The sequence below is a fragment of the Musa acuminata genome, chromosome BXJ1-11 (assembly GCF_036884655.1).
Source record: "Musa acuminata AAA Group cultivar baxijiao chromosome BXJ1-11, Cavendish_Baxijiao_AAA, whole genome shotgun sequence".
Classification (NCBI taxonomy): Eukaryota; Viridiplantae; Streptophyta; class Magnoliopsida; order Zingiberales; family Musaceae; genus Musa; species Musa acuminata.
This window is the reverse complement of record NC_088337.1, coordinates 21,105,372-21,123,648: the sequence shown is the minus strand read 5'-3', so window position 1 is coordinate 21,123,648 and position 18,277 is coordinate 21,105,372. Positions and strand designations below refer to the sequence as shown.

The following is an 18,277-nucleotide window of genomic DNA, read 5'->3' as shown; positions in this document are numbered from 1 at the left end:
CTATAAAAACGATGATGGAGATGTGTAGTATTTTATGCCAATTATTGGGTATAGGAGCACGTCTAAAGATTTTGTTCACCAATATCTTTGCAATCGTCACTTAGATTCTTAGCAGTACAATTGACTTTGTTAGATAGAGTAGTACAAATGGCTCCCTTAATTAATTCAATGCCAATGCCTCTTCCTACTTATTCAAATCTTTATTTTAATTAAGCCTCCAAAGTTGAGTTGGATGAGCTTTTACTTGTGTTGGCCACCGATTCTTCAATGGCAAGTCTTCACTCTCATTTTTTTAGTTTCCAATTGAATCTTTTATTTCATTGTTCTTAGTCTCTTGTTAGTGATTGGGGATGATCAAGTAAATCTAAATCGATTTTAACCCAGTTGAAGCAAACTTAAGTTTGAATACGAGATTAAGGACTAGATTTAAGTCAGCTTTAATCTCACTCAAATTAAGCTCTAAGTCTAGTTCAAGTCAAATTCTAATTAGTATGATTCAATCTCAATATCTCAACTCGAGTTTAATCTTAAATCTCAAAGTTAGATATAGCTACTTTGACTAGCTCAAACTAACACCAAGATCCAATCTAAATTAGACTTGGATTTAAAAAAAAACTAGCGATCAATTAAAAATAACAACAAGGGGTGTCAATCTTGAGAGCCCTAAACTCTTTAGGACTCTCTCCCCACACCCCACCCTATATAACAAGGGATAACCTTTAATTCATCGAAAACTAGTCGATCCTAACCTCTAAGTCAATAGAAAGAGAAAGAGAAAAAAACAGTGAAAAAGAGAGAAGAAAAGAAGAGCTTGATCATTTTATTTTCCTTAAACAGTAACTCAGTTCTCGTATCCAAAAATAGAGATTCAATATTTCTTGATTTATTAGTTGATTTATATTAATTAGATTCTCTTTAACCCTGTAAATAGGGTTATGTAGAACTTATAATTATAATAAATGCTTTCTTCTTTTTTTTTTTTTTTCTTCAAAACATGGTATCAAAGCATTTGAATGAGAAAGAACTTGAAAAGCCCCCCCAAATATTACAGTAAATTAATTCAAATGGTTCAGTAGTAGAAATTAAATTTAGACTAAAGGAGATTTAGCTTGTTTAGCTTAAAGGATAAATATCACAAATTTATTAGAGCAAATCGAAATTTCATATATCGATTCTACAAAATGCCTCATAGGTTGTATGGATGGGTGGCCAAAACATCTATACCATAGATCATGTTGTGAAGATGTATTGTTTGTTTTTTGATGAGCGTTTTTGTTAGAGGTGATGAAATTATAAAAATTAGTAAAGACCATTATGTTGCTTCTCAGACTAATCATCTTCTTCGTTGTCAAATCCTATAAGAGACAAAAAAAAAAAAGAAAAAAAAAGATGATTGAATAATTCAACCATTTTTAGTCATCTTGCTGATTGATAATAGATTAACATAAAATAAAGACACACAAAGAACATCTGAAAGAATAATTTCATGATCAAGTTTGGTAAAACCAATAGAAGCTACTTGTGCCTTTTTTACAATGGACAGTCCAACATAGGAATGTGAAGAGATATTTATTTTATGTAATAGACTAGGGGATGAGGCAATATGATCTGTATGATCCATTTATTTGAAATTATAAAATCAATATGAGATGAAAGACAAAAAGGAATAGACTAACCTATAACATTTGCCTTTGCCTGAGTGTTACCATTGCTTAAGAGGGCCAAAAGTTATTGATATTGTTCATGCATGAAAGTTGGGAGTATCTGACTGACTGTACGTTGTTGACAAATGCCTCTGTTCTATCTTCTGATTTTGTTTTTATAGAATTTGTATCCAGAGGAAAACCATGCAAATGATAGCATCTATTCTCATAAAATCAATCAACTAGGCCTATCACGTTAGCACGAGCATGAGAAAAAATTCTTTAAAATATTTTTAATATACATATATTGAACTATTCTCTAGTGCTAATTTTACAAGTGTTAATACATATTCTAGTTATTCAACTCAAAGTCAACCAAGGTCAAATCGTATGTATCTTGATTTTGTTAATTTTGCAAGTGTTAACATATATTCCGGAGAGTATCGAACTATTCTTTGGTGCTAATTTTTAATATGCATGATTGGATTTGAGAAAGTAACAAATCCCCTTTATTCTTTAAGATGTGGAACTCTATAAAATTATATCGAGGGTATGTTTATATAGCTCATTCGATTTTTAAGTTAGACTTATTTATGAGGTGTCACCCGTGTTGAGTCCTTCAAAGATTAAACGTAAGAAAACTCGAGTGTCTTATAGCTTAAAAAACACACTTGAGGTGGTCTTTTATGAGTATTTTCATGATTGTTATGCTCGAGGATGTGTATTAATATTAGGGATAATTATATACCTCTCTTAATTATAGTGAAATTATATCACACAAATTTGAAGAACGTGCAAAAGTTGTCAATACGATTTGTAATATATGAAGAGGGGTACCATGTCGAGATATTAACCAATATGACATCGAATTGTCAAACATCCTTGTGTTGGTGGTCACATGGCACTAATGCGTTGATTATGTAGTATCAAGGTGTCGACTATATGGCAAGGTGTCAACAATATCATCATTCTCCTATCATATATAATCGAGATCTTGATGCTACGTAATCGATACTTTGGTATGGTATCATGTGACAACACTTTGATGTCATGTATCCAATAGCCCCGATACTATATTGATTAACATCTTGATATCGATCTCACCCAAACGAAGAGAGGTGCATAATCATTCCAAATATTAATGCACATATTTGAACAAACGATCATGAAACAACATTATAAAATGTCCTCTCAAGTATGCTCTCTAAGTTAGGACTCTTAAGTTTTATTACGTTTAACTCTGGAAGGACTTGCACACCTTTTAAACTTCTTGAACATATTTGGTAAGAAAATGATAGAAACAATACAATGATTTGCTGAACTTATATGTGCATCACTTTATAGCCAGGTTTATGATCCTAGTTGGGCCCACGTAGGCCCAAGCAGAAGTTAATTTAGACCAAGATCCTGTTTAACTCGACTCACATTCCAGTCCAGGTCCAGCATGACGGGTGTACTTGATGTAGGTTCGAACTGGACCCGTTAATGAGACTCACAGGTGGATTGCATCGCCCACTCCGACCCATTTATGTGAATCCAATTGGGACTTAAAAGTGGTCACATCTCGGACCAATTAGGGCCAACTTCTAAAGGCTAAGTTGATGTGAGGCCCATGAAACCTCTGTAGGCCGGCTGCGTGAATCCTGCATGATGCATGACAGGGAATCCCAGCCCTACAACCTTTCCTTTCGATATGTAAATCGCCGTCCAATTATATTATGATGATTGGAGGAGAGAGAGAGGAGCGAAGGTTGGGGTTTGATCGGAAGAGAGGAGGCGACGAGAGAGATGGATCCGAAGCTGGTGGAAGTCACGCAGCTCTTCGAGCGCTTCAAAGCCGCGTTCGTGAGGAACGATTTCGGCGCCTGCACCGATCTCCTCTCCCACCTCAAGGTACGCTCCGCTCTCCCATCTCCCCTTCGTTCCAGAAATTAGAAGGGATTGGTGCCGAGAGATGTGCCTTCTTCTTTCAATTGCTTCGCCTGGAGGGTTTCCCTGGGTGATTGTTGCAGATTTAGCACGGTTTCTAACCTTGTTCTTTGTGGATCAATGGATCAAAAAACCCCCGAACGCTTGATTCGAGCTTTTTAGGGTTCTGCACAGAAATCTACGTGGAACCTACTCCTGCAAGGTGATGATGTGATGGAACTTAGGAAAATAATTGAAATTTAGACTTGTAGAAAAATAATCCGAAACCAAAATTTTGGAGTACATGAATTGCTTGCTATATTCATGTATATTTATTTATACACAGTCAAAGATAACTGTTTGAAAAGGTTACAACCTACATTAATTACTTTTCTTCTCGAGAATAAAATGATACTAGTTGCCCTATTGTCATGCCATTTGCAATGTGTTGTACCAAAATGTAATGTGTTTATTTGCAACATCATCTTTAACTCTCCAATTTAGCTAGAAACACCGCAATTTCCATAAGAAACCCTATGAAAATTATAAGGCGTAAACCTGAACAAGTGACATAATTCATGTACACATCCTGGAAGTCATATTCAATCATATAAACGACCAAAAGAACCTTGTATCCCATTCAACACAAGTTTAGATACATACTTACAAGATCTCCATATCGGATCTAGAAGCAGCATATTATTTTAATATTATACAAGTCCAAAACGTAAGAGGGTTCCGAATCACAAATTTTTTCCTTAAACATGTCTATGACATTCTACTTTTGGGATTTTGAAAAAAAAAAAAAGAATAAACATATGAGCAAGCAACAACTTAGTAAGCATCATAATTCACATACTAGACAAAAATGATCACAAATATGTACCAATAAATAATTTGTTTAAAACTTATAAGGTCTTGCATTCAATCTTACTTTCAAAACAAAAGGTACAAGAACCTTAAGTCCTTTATTTTTTTAGTATTTAGATAAAATCATACACAACCTTTATATGCATCTCAAACTATAAATTTGTTCATATGAAGTACTTAGAATATCTTTTCAAAGCACATTTCAGAAATAAAGTCACATATACGGTTAACTTACATATCAGAATAGATGTTGCATTCTTATAAGTGTCTACCGATAACTCTTCGCAAATTAAATAAATATATCGAAGAATGCAAATCTGAATTCATAAATAAACATTACTATAGCTGAAGGTATATGGTAGAATAGTAGCCATAGTAGTACTAATGGCTGTGACCACGTTATATTTTGTGACAAGATCTAGAAGTTTGTTTACCTCCTATGTTGTAGGTAACATATTTATCCATGGGTCACGTTTTAGTTTCTAAAACATATACCAATATATAACTTTTGTAGGGTTTAGGGTGCTGATCATAGTGATACCCACTAGACAACTGAATGTCATGCAATATAAGGTATCAAATGCATTTAGCAAACTAACGTTTGTACATATTCATTTTACACTTTACTTCAAATGTAACAGACTCATAAAACATTTAAATCTAAAAATATTTTTCAATATTTTTGAATAATTATATTATCAAAACAGATAGTTTTGAAAACCAATACCTATTTCGTTTAATAGGTGCAAATCATATATTTTCACAATTTGCAAACTTATACATTAAATGCAAACAAATGTAGTATTACTTTTCAAAACAAGCTAGAGATAGTTATTGGATAGTTACATTGGTCATGGATCCTTAAACTCACTCAATAATCAAGATGCCCTATCCTAATTATACAAAAATATAATTTACTAATCGCACATAAAACATAAACAACTACACCATATGTAGAATTTTCAAATTATATATATATATATATATATATATATATATATATATATATATATATATATATATATATATAGTCATATTTTCTTTTTATTCCAGAATTTTGTCAATTTCCTCTTTTTTGTCATCTTGACATTTTTTTTCTTTTCCTCTGTCATCTTTTGTCATGAGCATGATTACAGTTTCCTACAAATACTACCTCCTTGATTTTCTGAGCTCTCATATGATTTCCTTGGTGGCAAAATGAAGGCTTGGTAAATTTCTTCCTTCTTTGTCTCTCTCCCTCTTCCTCTTTCTATTTATTTTTCTCTCTTTCTTCCTCTGTTTCTCTCTTCTCTTCTACTTCGTTTTCTCTATTTTTCTTTTTTTAAAGGGTCAATTTGACCCTTCTTAAGTTATCATTTGCAATTAGGTCCTTTAAAAAATATATCTATTACACCAGCTGCCTCCAGACTAGTCATGTGAGGGAAAGCAAACTGAATTATCTTATCATTAGCAACCATTTGAGTATGCTCCATGAAAAATTATCCATCTAGTAGTAGGCTTACTATTTTTAAGTGTATAAGTGTTCTGTAGGATACAGGATCTCTCTACCTCTTGGGAATGAATTATAGTGATTCAGATACTACCTCCTTGACATTATGCTGGTTCAAGTCATTTTCTTGAGATGCTATTTGACATTCTTAATCAGTCAACCTAGAGTTTCATGCCCTTGTGAACCATTACCTTTATGTTAAATCTGCACAATTAATCTCAATGTAGTTATAATCTTTGAGGACATGCAAGGATCTTTCTGTTTGAACTCTTTTTATTTCATCTATAAGAAGCGCAGATTATCGAAGACATTACTTCTGCCTTGATTCAGAAAGATTTTTTTATCTTTCTATTTCTGTTCAGCTATATACCCATGTCCTTGAACCAATCAATCCTAAATTTAATCCTTCTGTAGAAGCTGAAATTAATCTAAAATTCACCTTCCCAACCCCCAAGGTTATCTCTATTAGTAACCCTACCTCGTTTGATGTTCTTTCACATAACTAGTCTCATTATTATAATTTTCCTATGCAATGATCTTTAGTAGTTCTTGCTGTAATATCTCTCATTTTTGAATTATTTATGATATGACAAAATTTTATTATTATTTTAATGTGAGAATTTATTTAATAATTTCTTGTATTAAGTAATTTTATATTGGAGGATTAATGCTAGGGACCTAATTGTGAATCCTAGAATTTGGATATGATTTGTGAAGTTTTCATATTAGGTTAGTGGAGAAGAAAAAATATGAAAAGAAAAGAGAGAATAGAGGAAGTGGAGTACGTGTCACTAGCTAAATAAAGTAGTTTGCCATCCATGCTTACTAAACTGTTGACACCTATGCCTCTATGTTGCATGCTTGCCACATTACAACCTTTTGTGTTATCTATACACTTGTAATTAGAGAACAAAAGTGAAAAAAGATTACCAAGTTAGAAGCTTGTTGCCCTTTACCTAGTGAAGGGAAGAATGGAAGAAAGTGGAGAAGAAGAAGCAAAGTCTTCTTGCTTTGGTTAAGGAATTCGGGCTAATTCAACATCTTTGGGATTAGTTTTTTAAGGCAAGTGTTCTATCGTATTCTACAGTGTTATCTTTGATTCCTTCTTTTTTATGAATAATTTATAAAGCTTTGCCTCTTTCCGATAGCATCAACCTCAATTGAGTTGTAAATTTGTAATGTTGGAATTTTATAAATTTTGACCTATCTGTCTTATTTTAACTATAATATTCTGTACAAAGCTTGAAATTGAGCAAACTCTCTTTTGTTAGAAACTTGATTATCTTTCTGTCAGTGCCTTGTTTGACTGATTTGAAGTACAATTGTCTATCAAAATATTTATTTTAATTGATCTCTCGAATTCTGTGAAATAGAGGCAAAATGATTCGAGTTGCCTTGTTTTAATTATCGTGTTCTGTGCAAAACTCTAAATCAAGTAAAATATCTTCGGATGAAAACTAGACTATAATATCTTTCATTCAATACCCTATTTGAATGATTTGAAGGACAAATGGCTGTCCGAATGATGAATTCTTTTGATCTCTTGAATTCTGCTAAACAAAGAGGATATGTTTTGGCCTGTCTGCATTAAATTGCTTGCACGTTTTTGTAGACATTTCTAATTTGTAAAACCTATTTTATTTGAAAGTAGACTCGTATATCTTTCGAACAATATCTTGTTTGAATAAATTGGAGCATAATTGCCTATCCGAACATCTCGTGCAATTTACCTTATAGATTCTGCCAGAAGAACGAAATGTCAAATATGACTCTCCTCTTGAGCTCATTGCCTTGCAATTTGATATTGATTTGCTAATATGTTGCTCCTTGCTTCTTTGTTATCAATGATTCAAATGAAATATCAAATATGACACTTGAGTTCATACTTTTGAATCTTGACTTGCTTATAAGTTATTCTTTGCTCCCTTGCTATCAATGAATTAATGAAATATCAGACATGACTCTTAAGCTCATACCTTACATTTTGATTCTGATTTGCTCATATGTTGTTGTATGCTCCTTTGATATCAATGAATTGAATGGAATGTTGAATATGACTCCGCACTTGAGCTCATTCCTTGCAATTGTTTTTGATAGGCTCATATGTTGTTCTTTGCTCCCTTGTCAAGTATGAATATAATGAAATGATATTTATTCTTTTGAATCCATGCTTTGCACCTTGATGCTTATGCCACATGATTTGTCATCTTTATGCATTGGATATGCTAGTCAATCATTGAGCTTTGTAGCCTACATTGTTGCTATATAAATTTTGCAGGTTAGTTTGTCACTCACACTCATGTTAGTTTTGGGTGGGTAGTGGGTAGTGGAATGTTAGAAGTTTGTGGCATGTTTTTAGTGGTTTAACAAGATGTTATTGTAAAGAACACCTTGCTTGTAATATTATCCAAAAGTATGAGTTAGTGTGTGTTATAAATGTTAAAAGACCTTTCATGTTTTGAAAGTTAGAATGTTAAATCTGAAGTTTTTATGTTGATGTGATTATAGTGTTTCATTGATCTTGTGAGTTTATAAGTGATTGTTAATGATTTTTTTGAGTTTATAAGTGATTATTAAGCGATGTGTTGAATGATTATAAATTGCATAGGTTTTATAGTGTGTGTGAATGAGAATTAAATGCATCTGGTGTCCTCAAATTTTTATGTTATGGATCCTAGGTTTGGATTATGGAGAGTTAAAAAATTATATTCTTTTTAAGATAAGTTCATGCCTCTAGGATGTCATCTTGGGGGTGTGATGCTTGCAAATTAGATCAATTACTAATGTGGTCAAATTGATAGGTCAAATATATGGTTACTAGCCTACAATGTCTTTGTGAAATTTATTTGGAATCTCAGGATTTACAATGGATTTTTTTTTATATATTTTACATAGTGAAGGCCATTATAATGATTTTTTAATATTTATGTTACATAATCAAGGCCATGATAAATCACTTTTAAGGATAGTAGTAATGCAATCATTTGTAATTAGTTTTGTTTTTATTTATGTTATTATTTTACTCAGTGAAACCTCTTATATTTCTAGGATTTCTTGTATGTAAAAGCTGTTGTTAACTTTTCAGGTTCTGCTGACAAAATTTCCTAGTTTGCCACCATCATATCAGGAAACACCAAATGCTGTCCAGGAACTGACAATTGCAAGTAAAATTTTATCTCATAAGGATTTATTCCTTTTCCTGTTTTTCAGTTATTAATGAAGCATGTATGGCAGTTTAGCACTTATGTGACAGCATGTTGCCTTCCAATATAGTATTGGTCATTTGATTTCACTGGTTAATGGGATCTTCATTCCTATATGCAATTCATATCTAAAAGTTTTCGATCAATGCTGCACATTTTGCTTGATGGAATCTAGTTTATAATTGTGGGCAATTATTATCTAAAAAACCAAGGATTGTTGTGGCAGTTGGCATGTGTCAGGACTATATGAAACTTTATGTCAAAATGTTATCAGCATGCAACATGTTGATTGATGCCAAAGACATCAATATATTGGCTACGATGAAACATGATTGTGCCAATTGTCCCAGGCCACAAAGATAGCAGCACTTCCTTGTGCCACAAATTACAATCATTAGTAAAAGCATTACAGAAACATAGGAAACACTAAAGAAGCACATGTGCTACTTTATGCATCATCATTTTTTTCACCTTGTCTTTCAAAGCTGATAAACAGGAAATTGAAGTTGGTTTCCATGTTGATGCTGACCTATAAATATGGACTGATTAATCCACTTAGGTAATCAGCTGGGCTCTTTCTTCTCCAGATTGGCACTTTGTTCATTTCATGTTTTACTATTGTTGCCAAAATATAGGCTAATTGTGTCTTAAGATTTTCAATACCTTAGGCCTTTTACATGACAATGTAACGATCAAAATTGTTTCTGTCAACACTCTTATTTGTCTAATGCACTTGTTATTTAATCTTTGTGGAACTGCTTGACTCAGTTTAGTCCCATAATCCTTTGCATGTCTCTGCCTTCAGAAAATTCTGGAGAAACAGGTCAGGGAGTTTGAAGTTAAATTCTCAATTGTCTATACTTGTATGATAATTTTTTAATTAATTCTCTAGATATCCAGATTAAGGATAATAAGGTCGTTAAAGATTTATGCAAAGCAAACCAGTGATCCTGAAAGTAAAATAAAGAACATTATATGGACTGTTTCATCTTTGTTATCCAAGGTTTTTAATTTCACATGTGCTGTCAAGCTGAATGACGGCTGGCAAATGCAGCCCTCAGTCATATCTATTTGATATCAACTTCCACACTCTCACTTGACATTGATGCTTGTTTTTTGTTTGTATCTCGTGTATATCATCTATAGAGATTTTTGAATGCTCATTTTTATCGGTTCAATTATGCTAAAACTTCTCTTTTCCTTTTTGGATTGCATTAATTATTGTAAACTTCTAAATTTAATAAAATTGTTTGCAAAATGAATTCATGATTGCTGTTGCTGGAGAATTTTCAGGAGATATATATGAGCATGCTGTTGTCTTGAGTGTGAAGACTGAAGATCAAGATTCTTTTGAAAGAGATTTCTTTCAACTCAAACCGTTCTATACTGATACTTGGTATGTTCTTTGAAATTCATTCTTTTGTTAAGTTTGCTGTTATATATATATATATATATATATATATATATATATATATATATATAGAGAGAGAGAGAGAGAGAGAGAGAGAGAGAGAGAGAGAGAGAGAGAGAGAGAGAGATTATACTAGATTGAACTTTGACTATGACTGGCAGAACATATAGATTATACTAGAAAATGATTACACCAGCATATTGGTCATACATGGTAGATCATTTTGTATATCAACTAGATGTGACCTGCAATATGCTATGATAATTATGGTATGGTGCTCATGTATTGGTCAAATTCCTCCTACTGACTAGTTACAATGGGAAAATGATGACCTAACTAATTTACTTGTTTTGTATCTTTGGTGATGATACTGTTACAAAATTATATCCATTTTCATTATATGTTGGTTTGAGATAAAGATGTTATGTGAATTTGTATAAAGTGCATGGCTACTTGGCATCTTCCATATCTTACTTCTTTATGCCTTTTATTGAACAGTGGCATAATACCACCGTCACCCCAAGAGTACCCAATCTTGGGCCTTAACCTTCTGAGGCTGCTTGTACAAAACAGAATAGCGGAATTCCATACTGAACTTGAACTCCTTCCACAAAGTGCTTTGGAGAATCCTTGCATCAAGCATGCCGTGGAGTTGGAACAATCTTTCATGGAAGGTGCTTATAATCGTGTATTAAGTGCGAGACAGACTGTGCCACATGATACTTATGTTTATTTCTTGGATCTTCTTGCGAAGACAGTCAGGTAAAGTGCCCTGTCCATATTGTCAGTTATATAATTGTAATTTGCAAGTTATTTGAAAGCAAATTCATGGTTCCTTTTACTTGCAGAGATGAGATTGCTGGGTGCAGTGAAAAAGCCTATGATTATTTGTCAATTAATAATGCCAAGAAAATTTTAATGTTCTCTACGGACCAAGAGCTTTCGGAGTATATCACAGAGGTATAAAGTTTTTGTAGATATATACTTTTTTCTTCTGTTGATCTTTTACTTCTCAGTAGTATGACTTTTCCTTAGTTAAGATGATCATGACTACTATAGTGTTTTTAGCATGAACTAGAAAAAAGGTTCCATTATGTTTCTCCTTTTTATATTAACTATTTGCAACAGTGACTTTATTAGGATCAATACGACACTAAGAGAGAGAGGAGACGACACTAAGAGAGAGAGAGAGAGAGGGGTGAACTAGTGCAGCGATAAAAATTTCGTTGATTTGGAAAATTTCTTTCGATACAATCGTTTCGACAAAGCCCGTATCGGAAAGTAATGAAAATAATGACTTAAAGTAAATGCGAAGTGTAGAATGCAGCTAAGTAGTGAAAGAAAGCAGTAAGGAAATAACATACTAGATTTACAGTGATTCGGTCGTTGTGACCTACATCCACTTTTGATTCCTCCTCCGTTGAGATCACCAGCGTCCACTAATGGTCTTCCTTCAATAGGCGAAGGCCAATCACCTTCTTACAAAGCTTTTTTCTTTTCACGGGTTTAAGAGACAACCCTTACAACTCTCACGCCTCTTCTCTAATGATAACAAGGCTGAAGAAAGAGAGGACACTTAGCACTTTTACAATTCTTTCACACCCCAACACTTCAAGATTTTGTCCACAGTTTGATACCCTTTCATGCAGAAAGGAATGTGGTATTTATAGGCCCCAATAGCTTCAGAATTGGAGTCAAAAAGTGTCTCATCTTGGGTTTTCGGGGTATTGGCGGTGGTACCGCCAGTACTGGGCGGTACTACTACTTGACACTCTGACATTAGGCGGTACCATCACCTAGTCTGACGGTACTATCGCCTGACAGAGCCTCGGAGACGGGGCTCTGGCGATACCATTGCCTGACAGCATTAATTACTAGCGATACCATCGCCCAAACAACTTGGGAGATCGAGTCTCAAGCGGTGCCATCGTCGGCCTTGGCTTGGGTCACTGAATGAGCCTTTCTCTTGGCCCAATTCAGTCATAATTTGGGCCCAGTTGGCCCTTAACTGAGTTAGTGGGATTACCTCCTAATCCTAACTTAATCTAAGTTTTAACTACGACAATGAAGGCATTAACTAAGCAATCTTTGTCTGGTATGTCAATCATTCTTTCGGCGAAGTCTCGATGAACTTCCGGTGAACTCTCGGCACGCTTTTGGGGAACTCCCGACGAACTCTCGGTAAGCTCCCGACGAACTCTCGGCGTACTCCCGACGAACTCTCGGTGAGCTTCCGACACATCGTCTAAATCTGTCATATCGTTCGATCTTTAACTCTGGCCCAATATCTACTTTATGCCTTATCCATTATCGTAGTTAATCCTACAACACTTATCTCAACACATGGATTAGATCATTAATTTATTAATTGATTTCATCATCAAAATTCGAGATTCAACAGACTTTTGATCTTGTATTATGTTCTCCAGTGTTTGTTAATTTCTTGAAACAAGATAAACTGAATAAGGTCATAAACTGATGCATTTCACCCAACAGGTGACACAGGCTAAAGTTTGCAATTTCAGCTTGAGAGGGCAAATTACATGATTGTATCATCTGTTAAAGATCCTTTGACTTCTGTGGATATTTTTGCTAATCATGAAACTAATTCATGTTATAGTTATATTATCTTTTATCTTTTAACCTGCAAGTTTCATAAGTTTATGGTTATACTCTCTTCATTCTCTAGGTAGAGCAATCTTGCCCATCATGAACCACCTGATATATATATGACAAGGTGATTGAGATTATTATAACTTTCATCTAAAATTTGCAATTTGGGTTTGTGAATTTAGTCAGGAACTTGATGATTTCCTTATTTTTAGGTAGTTAAAATTGTAGTTAGCCTCTCGGTCTTTAATGTGGTGGCCTATCCCTATGTAGCTGATTTCTTAGAAGTAGCTGATTCTTTTCGAGTCCTATCCCTACGTATGATGTATTGCTTATTCCAACAGTTGCTAAGATACTTCTGGTTACAGATATAAGATAATTTACAATTTCTTTGGCATATTAGAAATTATTTTGCCTATATGTCAGGATCATCAATAAAGTTTTTCTCAACACTTCATGTCTTCTTTTCACATGATAAGACCTTAGGGTTTTATCATGGAAGAAAGGGGATGATCACTTCGAGGGGATCGACCTTCGAGGGTTTGTCAAAAGACTGAATAATATTTCATTGCTTGTTGAAAAGAAACAGTTACATCCCTATTTATAGAGTTTCACCTAAAGTCTACCAGGACTTGGACTCTTAATAATAAATCAATATTAAATAAACCTCTATCCGACTCTTATCGGACCTAATAAACTCAACAAAACATTATTCAAGAACTCAAAAAATAAAGGGATCCTAACAATTCCCTCCCTCTTCAAATCAGTCTTGTCCTCAAAGTTAAGCAGCATCAAACTTGAGGAGTTTCTATTTCAGCACTTCAGTCACAGGGTATCTGCGGCGCATCACAACCCGTTGATCAAGTAAGTACGGTCTCCACTTCTTGATAATGTAAGCAATAGGTTGGCCTTTTGGTGTTACAGTCTTCTGAAAAACCCTCTCCATCCGATGGCTAGTGGTAGTTGTGACCTTACTTCCATGTCTTCCCTTTAGGATCACCTGCTTTCCATTAATAAAAAACTTCATGATTAGTTTAGAAAAATTCCACGAAACATCACCATAGCCATTGAATTCCAAGCACCTCTTCCAAGTCTTCCAAGGGTAGCAAAAAGAATTCCACAAGCAACTCTTGGCCCTGTATAATCAACTTTATCTTCGAACATTTGCTATCACAAGTTAAAATTCGTCCATCAGCGACCTTTACTTCGAATTTGTTACAGTCTTTAATGTGGTAGGCCAATCATCGATCAACAACCATACTGTCCATAAAATTGTTAGTGCTACCAGTATCAATCAAAACTGTAACATGCTAATGTTCCAAAGTTCCTCCAACCAAGGTTCGCCGTACCGTACCGTACCGGCGTTTCGACCCACGCTCGGTACGGTACGGTACGGGTGTACCGACCGGTACACCGAGGTGTACCGAGGTGTACCGGCGGTACACCCGATTTTACCGATTTAACCCTCCGAAAATACCTGAAAATAAAAAAAAAAGTTAGGATAAGGTTTTCAAGTTACAAATAAATATAGTAATAGTATAAGTTTGACAAAATCAATGTAAATTAGATAAGAATAGCATCACATATCTTTTTCGGGCTTTGAGGTAGTCTTGTTCGAGATTCGTATTTTAGCTCGTTATAGATTGAAATATCTACAGAAAAATTAGTTGAATTGTTAGACTATTTTGTTACAATATAAACTCTAAAATTCAAATGAATTAAATAATCATATATCTAGATATACCTGATTGTTAATTCTACCACCAAAACGAACGACGGGCCTCCACGGGTGGTGGATCAGGGTCCTCGATCCGATACATATCAATATGATACGTTTGTTGGACCCAATCATGAAATTGATCCCATGACATAGTGTATTGATACACCGTATGCCATTGATGCATCAATGTGGTGCTGATCGTAGATTGATCGTCATGAATCATATTTGTTCGAGGCAGCTCTTGAGGCATATATTGATGTTGTTCTGTATCATGCTGTTGCTCAGAGAAGGATGACCAACTATCACCATACTGTTGTTGCCCATATGATTCTCCATAATACGATTGCTGTGAATACGATGAGTCTCTTTCTGTGTCTATATCATGTATGCTCTGTCGCATTTGTTCATATTCATCCACTGCCTTCCCCTTCTCCTTTCCCTTCCGCGCATAAACTTGACCAGTACCTTGTCGAGTTCCATGATCTGAATCTTGAGTGGCATGTGTAAAATATTGCTCCTCAGTCCATTCACCACCCTCAAGTTGTGCAGACGAGACCAACGACTGCCCGGTATCACCGCCATCATCTGTTGAGGCACTGCTGTCCGTGTTGCTATCATGTCTCTGGACCGAGCGAGAAAGAGAATGTGATTGTGAAGGTGTCTCGTCGCCCGACTCGATTCTTTCCAACGATGCAACTGATGCTACTGCCTTCCCCTTTGCCTTTGTACGTTGGGCGGACGAGTGTGACCGTTGGGTATCGGTAGTTCCTCGAGCAGTTTGACTCATACCATGTTGTAATCGAGGGGGATTTTCCACCTGTTGGGGTTGTGCTTCTTCTTCTTCTTCTATTGCCTCGGTGATAAAACGCGAAGGACGCTGAGGATCTCCCGCCTCATCAAGTAGAGGATCCTCTTGGTTCTCTGCTGCTTCAACCCAATCTAACATTGGCTCTGAATCTTCGTTGTAGAATTGGAGGTCAATGGGATCAATATCTGGTTCCTCTGGCTCCTTATCCAACTCAGCACATCGTAATTTTAGCCGCATGTTATAATGGACATATACTAGTTTCTCTAACCGTCTGTAGGAGAGTCTGTTGCGGACCTTCGTATGAATCAATGCAAACGTTGACCAATTACGTTCGCAACCACTAGATGTTGTTGTCTGTGAAAGTATACGAACGGCAACCTTCCTTAAATGTGGTGCATCGCCTCCAAATTGTAGCCACCACTCGACTGCAAAAAGATATAAATAAGATTTTATTAGCATAACAAATAATCAACATTAAATATAATTGATAATCAATATGCATAACTTTTTCTCACCAGGATCCATAGTGTAACGGCACGATACAGCTACAACGTCGGAGAATGAACCAATTGTTTCTCGAAATAATCGACCCTCCATAAGAGCATCGGTTGCCTCGGTAGTGTTTGGCAAGAGCCGATATATAACATTTCGTAGTGTCGTTAGGAAATTATTTTGCGTTCCGAGAGCATATCGATATTGAATTGCTGGGTTTAGATAATACGCTGCAAAACATAATTTTGTTAGTATGATTTTTTATTCTCTAAATAATAATAAATTAAATTATTCTTAATATGAATTTACCTGCATTATGGATATCTTGATCCATATGAACATCGGTCCGACGATCAATGATTCGTACATATTGGTCGGCCTTAAAATCATCTTTGAATGCTTTCCTGACCTCCTCTCTTGCTGAAATCAACATATATTTAAGATACGGCATTTGTGGACGCTTGTCCATATCGACCTTACGGAGGACAATATAAAGTGGTTCCACACCTTTTATGATTTCTGCTATAGTATCCCAAAATCTAGAGGAAAGAATGGCCTTTTCTATCTTCTTTCCATCACTCAATTTTGAATATCTGGATTCAGACCACTCTTGTGAGCTAGCCATTGCCTTCAAGCCTTGCCTTTTTTGCTGTAATGACTTTAATGCAATAAAATTGGTAGCAAACCGAGTAATTCCAGGTCGAAGTACCTCACCATTTACATACTTTTGCATTAATGCGTGGACCCAATGATGATTATATATAAATTTGGTAATTGATTGTGCTCGAGCTACACATTTTTTGACCGCATCCAACTCACCAATATCCTTCAACATTAGATCTATGCAATGAGCTGCACATGGAGTCCAAAACAAAGTTTTTCTTTTTTCCATCAATTGCAAACCGGCCTTTTTGAAATTCGCTCCATTGTCGGTTATTATTTGTACAACATACTGTGGTCCAATCTCCTCTACCATAGTGTCCATCAAGCTCTCAATGTAGTTTGCATCTTGGATCTTTTCAGAAGCATTAACGGACTTATGAAACACCACTCTTCTATTGCAATAAACAAGAAAGTTGATGATACTCATTCTTGTTGGTCCTGTCCAACTGTCACACATCAATGTCACCCCATATTCTTCCCATTGCCTCTTGAAGGATTTGATCCAATCCTTTATTTCTGCCACCTCCTCATCTAAGTACACGCCGTGAATCTCCTTTGGTGTTGGAGGTTGGATCCCCGTGCCAGACTTTTGAATAGAGGAGATCATGCTCTGATAATATGGACCTTTGGCTGTGTTGGCTGGAATCCTATGAAAGTTAAACCATTTTGAGATTGCCTTCCCAATATCCCGTTTTTTTTCTTTTGTGTATGCATCGTCAATCCGTGTTTGTTTCGCTGTTTGTGGGGGATAGGCTTGCGGATCAATATCAACAATATCTGGTGCGGACCTCCTGCCAAGACCTCTCATAAAACCACGGAGTCCACCATATCTCATGCTACTAGTTCGGCCTAGCTGAGAAGGAGCAGTTGGTTGCCTCATGCTGGTTGACCTCTGGATTCCACTACCAGTGCCATGCTCAAATTGTGAGTCAGGTCGTCGATGCCTCATTGCTTCATCGACCGTATACTGATGCTCCAATGATGCACGAATCCCAGCTGTGAGATCCGGGTCGACTTCATCGCTGCAACCCTCATACTGATCATAAACCGGTTCCTGTGTAGCCCTATGATATTCTTCCTCAACTCTTGCCTTCTTTTTTAATGTATCTTCCTTTGTTTGTTTAAGCTTGCTTTGAAATAATTTACGGATCTCCGTTGGAACTTTCTTGCATTTTGCAACATCAGGATACCCACCAGCCAAATGCATTTTCACTCGAGTTATTCCTCCACCTTTGCCAATGTAGTCACAATAAATACATTGCCAATGATGACGGTTTCCATCTAGCTTTCGGGCATGAACCCATGCATCATCATGTGGCTGTTCCTTTGGTGCCATGATCCTATCAAATTTAATTCAAATAAACTATAAAGTATAAACATATTAAATTGATCAAATATCGATCATAAATCACTAATCACAACATTAAGTAATTTTATTAAAACATAACTAATTGTATTTT

The 18,277-nt window shown here is 35.4% G+C and overlaps 2 protein-coding genes across 2 annotated transcripts; one reads left to right on the top strand and one right to left on the bottom strand.

Annotated features, from left to right (window-relative positions):
* The first annotated feature begins 3,362 nt into the window (after positions 1 to 3,362).
* On the top strand, positions 3,363 to 11,532 carry LOC135597264 (26S proteasome non-ATPase regulatory subunit 8 homolog A-like). The gene is made up of 5 exons (XM_065089976.1): positions 3,363 to 3,536; positions 8,996 to 9,074; positions 10,407 to 10,509; positions 11,023 to 11,286; positions 11,373 to 11,532. The coding sequence occupies exons 1-5, from the start codon at positions 3,432 to 3,434 to the stop codon at positions 11,488 to 11,490; spliced, it is 669 nt and encodes a 222-aa protein (XP_064946048.1). The 5' UTR covers positions 3,363 to 3,431; the 3' UTR covers positions 11,491 to 11,532.
* Positions 11,533 to 14,593: 3,061 nt separating this feature from the next.
* LOC135597262 (uncharacterized) lies at positions 14,594 to 17,827 on the bottom strand. The gene is made up of 4 exons (XM_065089975.1): positions 16,464 to 17,827; positions 16,178 to 16,384; positions 14,879 to 16,087; positions 14,594 to 14,786 (listed from the first exon to the last, which is right to left on the bottom strand). Exons 1-3 carry the CDS (start codon positions 17,764 to 17,766, stop codon positions 14,892 to 14,894), a joined length of 2,706 nt encoding a protein of 901 aa, XP_064946047.1. The 5' UTR covers positions 17,767 to 17,827; the 3' UTR covers positions 14,594 to 14,786; positions 14,879 to 14,891.
* Between the last annotated feature and the right edge of the window lie 450 nt (positions 17,828 to 18,277).

What these genes read in the sequence shown, in the direction of transcription:
- LOC135597262 (XM_065089975.1), bottom strand. Translation starts at nt 17,766, where the DNA reads ATGAGGCATCGACGACCTGACTCACAATTTGAGCATGGCACTGGTAGT. An exon ending in TCAAGATATCCATAATGCAG is followed by an intron (nt 16,385 to 16,463) that starts GTAAATTCATAT and finishes TATGTTTTGCAG; the next exon opens with CGTATTATCTAAACCCAGCA. An exon ending in CCGTTACACTATGGATCCTG is followed by an intron (nt 16,088 to 16,177) that starts GTGAGAAAAAGT and finishes ATCTTTTTGCAG; the next exon opens with TCGAGTGGTGGCTACAATTT.
- LOC135597264 (XM_065089976.1), top strand. Translation starts at nt 3,432, where the DNA reads ATGGATCCGAAGCTGGTGGAAGTCACGCAGCTCTTCGAGCGCTTCAAA. An exon ending in CCAGGAACTGACAATTGCAA is followed by an intron (nt 9,075 to 10,406) that starts GTAAAATTTTAT and finishes GAGAATTTTCAG; the next exon opens with GAGATATATATGAGCATGCT. An exon ending in CCGTTCTATACTGATACTTG is followed by an intron (nt 10,510 to 11,022) that starts GTATGTTCTTTG and finishes TTTATTGAACAG; the next exon opens with TGGCATAATACCACCGTCAC.